Raw genomic sequence first — 8296 nt, 5'->3', positions numbered from 1 at the left:
GAAGGAAGGAAGGAAGGAAGGAAGGAAGGAAGGAAGGAAGGAAGGAAGGAAGGAAGGAAGGAAGGAAGGAAGGAAGGAAGGAAGGAAGGAAGGAAAATGATTCTAAGTCATGAACTGTTAGCAGATGAAAAAGCTGATCAGAAAATGTTCCCAAGAAGTACAGGTAAAGACTGACAAAAGGAACGAACCTTATGTTTTTAAAATATGAAAGCCACAAGATACCTGCCATTCTTGTCCACTGATTTTTGGTAARACAGGAAAAATCAGCTACTCGTTACAAGGAAAATTAACCTGACAAAATGAAAGGATTAGCCCTGAACAATATAATGAGAGGATCCATTTCTTTAGTTGCTGATTTAATTAGCTCCAGTTCAGTCATCATTACACACACCACACAYATATAGCTGTAAACTGCTAGACTGGGAAAAGATTGCTCTTGACAGCACCGCTATAAACCAAAATTTATTTTCTCTAAGCACTGAAAAAGGTCTTTTTTTTCARTGCAGCAATCCTATAGCAAATATTTATATTATAATACTTAGATATATGCTGCCTTCAACAGCTGTTAAACTGTCTACAAACTTACTCTTGCCTGCAAACAGCAATGTCCTTCTCATTATAAACTAATTCAAAGCTTGGCCAGCTGCTCACACCTTTGTTATTTGTGCCTGAGGTGCCTTTCGATGCCTTTTTTTTTTTTTTTTTTTTTTGCTTTGTTTTTTAATATAAAACTTACCAAGCAGAGCTTGTGAGTTTACAGCCCTTCTTCGTGTGAAATGTGCTCCAGGAAGATCTCTTGCCATGACGGAGACAGTGAACAGCAGAGTGGATCCCAACAGCAGAGAGAGGCATGCAGTCATTTTCTTCATTTTCAACAAAGAGGGGRACATTCAAGGATGCAAAACTGCAATAAAGGAAAATAAAAGATAAGCTCTTTGATTAGACAAGAAGATACATGGTGTGGCCATCTGGTTGTGTTGCCTCCTTCCCATCACATACAAACATGAAGTTGTACTGTCATGGAATAACACTTACACCTTCAAGAAAGAAATTCTACACCACAGAGTAGCGGTTAGGAGACCCTTCAAAGTCTTTATGTATATTGATAGTCAAATTCATAGTTAACATTTTAAATAAATCAACACTTATAGTCATTCAGAAGAATAAAGTATAGGGAAAGTGAGAAAAGGAACTCTTTTTTTCAGTGAGCCTCTCAGCATAAACAGATTTGAGGAGGACACAAACATATTTTCATTATTCTACTCAGCACTCTGTTGTGCATTTTTTTCAGAAGCTTAATGATCCTAGCAGTCTAGGAGATGCTTTCTTCACAAAATTTTGGAGAAGAAAACAAGGGAGAAGTGAATACGCTCCAGAGCTGCAACTAGTGCAGTGTGAACTGGCAGCTGCTCACGGTTCATAATCCAGAAGAGTGTCCATGGTTGCTAATTACGGAGATAACAGTGCAAGATGAAAAGATCTTCTATGGTCAAACAGAAGATTGGCAATGAACATAACCTAACCATAGGTTAAGGAGAAATTTTGTCAAGAGAGGGAAAAAAAATAACTGGCAAGGTTCGTAGGCCAAGAGATGATCCATGTCAAGAAGTTTGTTGAGTCCCCATGGAAAGCCATGGCWGACTGTCTACAAGCAGAAAGCTGCCACAGACATGCTAAATGCTCATCTCTGACCAAATTCCCTGTTGGTGGGATGCCCAGGTGGCTATTCCTTCTGCCTTCCTCCAAAATTTCACTGGGTCATGTCTTCACGAGCAATGAAGAGGAACTAGGTTCAACCTTGAAATTGGTGATACGATGAATCYGAGTCCAGGGCTCTCATAGGTGTGCAAAAAGATGGGTAAAACTACCCACCTGCACAACAAAAAGGAATGTTCCATATGAAAAAGAGTGGCGACTTCACAAGCAGTGCACATTTTAACCAGGATGTTGAAAGCAATTTTAATCCAGGAGTCTAAAACCTGATAGGTAGATTTACRCAAGGCCCCATAGCTCTCACAGAAAACAACTAAATGCTCCAGCTCTAGAAGAAAATTGAATTTTTCTTTTCCACTATAAGGTGCTCAATTGTCCGAAAACTAGATTCTTAGTAAATCTAATCTAATAAAGGATTTTTTATACATTATTCTTAATTCCATTCAGTAAATTACTAAATGTTGTTTTCTCTATGTCTATCTTTTTGTATATCCTATGCAGCATTTCCAAGTTTAAACATAATATTCTGGCGTTTATGCCATGGAGCAAATCGGACTGAAGTCTTTATAATCCAAATGCTCAGCCTTGCTTAAATCTTCAGCATAATTCAGTAAAAAGGCAATATGYGATTTAAGAGCATTCAAATTAGGGAAGAGATTTATGGAAGTAGTTGATACTTAGAATAGTGGCCAGAATTCAGCAAACTTTGGGAATCCGAGCAACATGGACACCTGGACAGTGTTGTAGGCAATGTTTCCAGTGCTCGAGTCCCACACAGATGGGCACTGCAGACAACACACCACCAAAAACGGGACAGCCTTTCCCTGAAGGCAGAAGTTGTTACTGCTGGAGTCTGTTCCCAGGGTTTTCCACCTGGGACATGAGCAACAAACTCCGAGCTCTGCAACAGGCTCTGCCTTCTCTCTGGCCTGCTCCTTGCAGAGGAGGCAAACGGGCCTCTGCATAAGTGTTGGCTCTAAAACTAGCGTTTTAGAAGTGCAGAAGCCACACTCAGAGAACTGAGGAGTTTAAGTATTTTCATGCACACAGAAAGTTTCTGTACGGCTCTCCTGAGGTGGGGACAGGCTGGCCTTGCACACTTCGCTCTAGCCCCAGGTACAGAGAGGTGTCTTCTGCTCCTTGCATTTGTAAAAAGCCAGCTTGCATTTTGGCTATGGGGCTTCGACACCGTCCTCCCACAAGTCCTTTTTTATTTTCTGGATCTTCTGCAAGGTTCCCTGTCTTCATTCTGACAACTGGCTGATGTTTATTGCACCACATTTGGTATTTAACACCTCATTTTCCTAGCAGGGTAAGCCAGGCTCTTGGCACCGCTCCTTGTGGCTGTGCATTGCTGGCTCACCCTCACTCTATCAAGAAGAAGATGTGTTCCCAAAGTACCAGAGTTATAAACAAATATTTTAGTGGATATCTGGTGAACATATTTCAAACACTTCAATTCCAGCTGTCACAGCAGGAGTATTCATCATTAAACCACCAGAAGCCAATTCACCCGGGCAGACCCATGACCGAGTTTCATGATGAACATCTCAAATGCTTCAGGAGCAAAGGACACCCACAGGAGATGTTGGCACCACACAAGAGCACAGTGCCAGATGAAGCTCCCCTGGCTGCAGTTCTACATTTAATTAGTCATGGAAAGAAGATGAGGAGGAAAATCCCATGCAGGGATTTTATGGCAAACTGGAGGAAGGAARCACTGCCTGGTGTTCTGCTGGACACGCTGGGAGAATCCTAAAAGACGTGTCCAAGCAGCTGCTGCCTCCAGCCATGCAACCTGGTCAGGACTGCCTGCAATATCCACAGCCATCCTGAAGGCCTCATCCTTCAGGATGAGCCTTCAGGAAAGAGAAGAATTCTGAATATCAATATTATTTTAATGTAACATTTTATAACGAAATATATTAATAGAATATTAAATGGATATATCGATTGTCTTGTTCTTTTCAGGCTTCTCTTGCTTCCCCAACTGCTATTCAAGGAGAAAAATCACAATACACTAAACTATATAGACAAATACTAACACCTATATCCACACAATCAAATGATTTTTTGATGCACTGCAAGGGATTTTCAATTTTCAGGAACTGCAGTTTAAGAATATTCAAAAACAGAACTGTGACTTTATCTTTAAAATATATATTTCCTTCACTGGACAACATTTACCCACATTAAAAGTCATTAAAAGTCAAGAGAAGTCTGTTCTATCCTTTCAAATATCTTTTCCCAAAAGTCTTCATATAAGGGCTTGTGTTTGGCTGTTCTAGACAGGTAAATACTGAATATTCAGCATCAGTGGTRACAAATTAATGACCTTCTTCACAGCACGATGCATATTATTCAGATTTGTCCTCGTTCATGTTACAGCTTTCAAACAATGGCAGGGGAGAGATGATGTGCTGCACCAGTGTCCTCCTGGATCTCACCTCCCTTCTGGTCTGTAGGAAATCTAGCTACACAGTCAAGTTAGGCCTTGCTATTTCATTTCTGAAATTCATTACAGTTCTCTGTTTTCATGATCGTTTTGCATAAAACACTTGAAAATCATAAGCACTTAGAACAATTTTCTTTCACGTAGAATTGGGAAACCCTTTCTCTGGCCTGGGATGCCACCACTTTTTCATTCAGATACCCTGAAAATGTACCTGTCTTTTCTGGGCATTTCATACTGAAAAAAAAACTGGGAAATGAGGGCTGCAAATACTCCAGCTTACATCTGCCACCCTACTGGATGATCTCCTTTGTAAACTTACCATGCAAATTCCTTTTCAAGTGCTGAATTTGACCCACAAACTCTATGGGCCCCAGCCACCCCACCTTCCCCAGGTGCCACCAAACCTGGCAGAAAGCACCGAGTTCACCTAGTAACTAGAGACAACATCTCTTCTCTCCGACCTTATCCAGTTTCTCATCCTAAACGGGAAGGAAAACAGTGTAGAGGCTGCCTTCACTTTTCCTCATTTGACGGCTAAAACATATTCACTTCCTGCAAGCTGCCAGCAAATCTAACTTTGAAGTTCTTAAATTATAAGGATCGCAAATGTATACAAAGGAAAACATTCCAGAGTTCTTCCAGCACTCCTCATTATCCACGCATTTTTAAGATAACAGAAAACTGCAATTAAACCCAAAGAACTGAAGTTAAAGAAACTGGACATGATCTATGTAAGCCAATGAAATCACAGCCCACGTCCCCACAAGAGCAAGCACAGTCAGTTACATTTAAGCTGGTGCCTACTTTGGAAAACCAACCAGCTCTTACTATGCTCAAGCTACAAAATATCCTATTCTCAATCCCACCACCTCAAAAGATTTAAAAAAAAATAAAGACAGCAGGCATTTTAAAGCCTTGTTAATTATCAGAAGATGTGCCAAAGTATTTTACTATCCACAAGCCAATACACGCATTACTAATCTCTTACTCATGAAAACCACTGTGTGTGGCAGGAGCATCAGGACATGGAGTAATGATAATTTCATCTCTCTCTCTGTGGTGCAGATTGCTGATGGAGGCGTTTTCCAGTTCTGAATAAATGACTGTGGAGTCCATCTCAGCCCCGAATCTGTTCTACTTGAAAACATCTGCTCCTAGCTCTGCAGGTGTTACGTGAAGGCAGCAAGCCACAGTTGGAAGGATGATATTTAGAGCTTTAACATGAAGCACCATCTTGCCATTATTCTTTCAGAAGACCATTCTACTGGTATCCCATTACCACCGAAAGATAGMTGGATTCTGCAGGGCTTCATTAGGTTCAACACAAGAGAACAGGTAGAACTCCCCTCAAATCATGGTTATCAAATGCACCTCATTGATAYRGTCAAATCATGATCAGGGAACGAGATTGCAGGTGTTTCAAGCAGGTAAATTCCTCATCTCCTCCAAACGTTGCGGGTAGGCATGGTGTGCAGAGATATGCATGAAGCTACTCTTCATCAGTCTAAAATAATGATTTCCTAGAAAGTTAGTTAGTAGGAGTAACCCAAATCTGCAGTAGRTTTAGGACCAGAAGTTGCATACTCAGACACAAGAAGACTGAGACTAACTCTTGGCCTGGGTGCATGAAGGTCTATGTTCTTTCTGCATGGAAGTTCTGTGACCACAGGTTGCTGATTTGTGTCCACAAAGGGGCTCAATTCCAGCACTCGACAGCAATTTGACTGCTCCAGACGTGCTTGCATAAAGGTGGCTACAGGACAACAACCACAGATTCACAAGGTCTTCCAGACAGGCTCCCCATGTCTTCGTGCTGTCGTCTAGCACCCATCCCTACCTCAGTAGACAGGACTTCTAAGATCTYCCTGAACACCAGGTACTCCTGCAATTGGGCTGCAACTGAAAGAACCCCAAAGAACTGAAAAAAACTCAACATTCTGACTGCTGCTACAAACACCAAGACTGACTTGTGTCCTGGATCAATAAAATCACACGTGACAACTGACTACAACATTTACACCATGGAAAAGCAAAGACCTGAAGTGCACTACAGACTACTTCCTAGCAGGGAGRTGAATGACCTTAGGTAGTCAGCCCACAAACCCAGTCCTGTTCCTGGATACTCCCAAGCAAAATGTGGCTGAAGATGCTGCAGCAATCACGAGGGCAACCACACCTCATGGTTAGGAGCCTCTTAGGAAAGCACCACGACCAGCGGGATAACAGCCTCCCTATTCCAGCAGGGCAGCCGGACTGCACATGCCAACAGGATGGGTACCACAGCAAAGCGTGTTGGGGAGGGCAAAGAGCAGCCCCCCAGTTCTGCACTGACTGTTACTGTGCCATGGAAATTCCAGGTAAGACTTCTTCGCAACTGGCTCACTGTCCTCAGGAGCTTAGAGAAAGAGTATTTAGTATATTTTCTTTAGGATACATACTACATGCACAAATTAATTTTCTACAACTGATGAAATAAAGAACATTAATAGATCTATTAGGCATTTCTAAATAATTTCTAATTATAATAACAATATAATAATAATTTATCTAAGTTCCCATATCAAGCTTCCGATACCACTGTAGTAAGTCTAATAACTAATACATCATAGAGTCACTGAATAATTARGTCAGAAGAGACCTCTGGAGGCCGTCATGTCCAGTCCCTGCTCAGAACAGAAGCTAATGACCACTTCAGTAAATTCAGAAACTTGCCACATGAAAGTTAACACTGATGTAGAGCAGCGCACCCACAGCACGGCTTAGCCTGCATACTTTCCAGTGGTCAGACACCAAGATTTAACAGCAAAAATTCTCATTTTATGACTGTATCCATCTCCACGTTACGATTTTTTTTTCAGTTGCCACTTGGTCAATCGACCTTTTCATTAACTTGTTCTTTTGGGGCTAACTCATTTGCACTTTCAGGTTGCAAGTATGATCCAGACATCAGAGTTGCCACAAAGTTCCTAGAAGAGTAGCATGGCAAAACAGAGAAACTTTGATTTTACCAGTCTGAGTACATGCATTAAAGTATATATTATATGACACATAATATGTGGGTTGCTTAGTTTTGTCTCCATACAGTACAGCAAGAGACCGTAACAGACTGCTACTAATTGCAAACAGAAAAAGGTTTTCTTTTTTAAAGAAGAAGGTGCAGTACTTCCAAAAYGTATTTGAAAATCCACACTGACCTTGACAATAACTTGCTCTGGTAAACAGTAATTTGTGGATATAAAACACTCCATTCCAGATCCCCCTTGCTCATAATGAAAACACAATTTAACAATGTAAGAAGGAGCACTCTACTGAAAAGAAGCTTGTTAATGACGTTCAAATTAAAATTAAATAGCAGAGGCTGGTGTTTTACTCTCMAGTGGAGACGGTTCAGAAGTCATGCAAGAGATTTGGATCTGATTTCCCTTCTCATAGTTTTCATGACCTGACCTAAAATATGTTTATGAATATAGTTACGTCCCAATCCATAAGCACTAACGCATGTGTTGTTTTCCTCCTTAGAAATCCCAACAAAGTCAATGGGAAAATTCACACTGTTAATTAAAAGTGTGAATATTGTGTGCAGGATCTAAGATCTTACTCGAAACCCATGGGATTAAGCTGTAAAATTCCTTAAACTATAAAATGAATCCCATTTCATTTGATGAGCATATTTATAATGAGATTAACRAAGATTATACTAAGAAAAGTTTAAAAATCTGGAGTTCGGCGCTGGCACATCCATTTAAGGAAGCTTTCGGTATCTGAAGTGTGGGGTTTGTGGAGGGGATGGCCCACTACAAGCCCCAGACCTTTGGGAAGGAGCGGTGACAGGGCTCCGGGGCTGCCTCCTTGTCCCGCGGGCAAGCGCAGGGCTGGTGTCAGCGTGTCCTGGGAAGCGCTGCCCTCCGAGGCAGGGCTGGGCAGTCCCGAATCATCCCAGGACGAGCTGGGGGGGGCGGGTTAAGGCGCCCCGTCCAGTTTGGTGTCCTACAAGGGGCGCAGGGTCCCCGCAGCCCCGGGGAGCCGGCGCAGGGGCGCGCAGGCTGCCGGCTGCCGGCTGCCCCTCGCAGTGGCCGCTCTCGCTGCTCTGATTAAAACCTGCCCTTTCTTATCCCGTTTTTTTCTGCG

General features: G+C 42.0%; 1 protein-coding gene across 1 annotated transcript in view; it reads right to left on the bottom strand.

The window, feature by feature from the left end:
* Positions 1–893, bottom strand: part of MATN2 (matrilin 2) — a 62802-nt gene extending 61909 nt beyond the window's left edge. The window contains exon 1 of the mRNA XM_026050045.1: positions 737–893. Within this exon, the coding sequence (XP_025905830.1) occupies positions 737–890 (154 nt within the window). The 5' untranslated portion in view covers positions 891–893. The remainder of the gene's footprint in view (positions 1–736) is intronic.
* Between the last annotated feature and the right edge of the window lie 7403 nt (positions 894–8296).

Source organism: Nothoprocta perdicaria, unplaced genomic scaffold (assembly GCF_003342845.1).
Source record: "Nothoprocta perdicaria isolate Ctin4 unplaced genomic scaffold, notPer1 scaffold_64, whole genome shotgun sequence".
NCBI lineage: Eukaryota > Metazoa > Chordata > Aves > Tinamiformes > Tinamidae > Nothoprocta > Nothoprocta perdicaria.
This window is presented reverse-complemented; position numbering and strand designations above follow the sequence as displayed.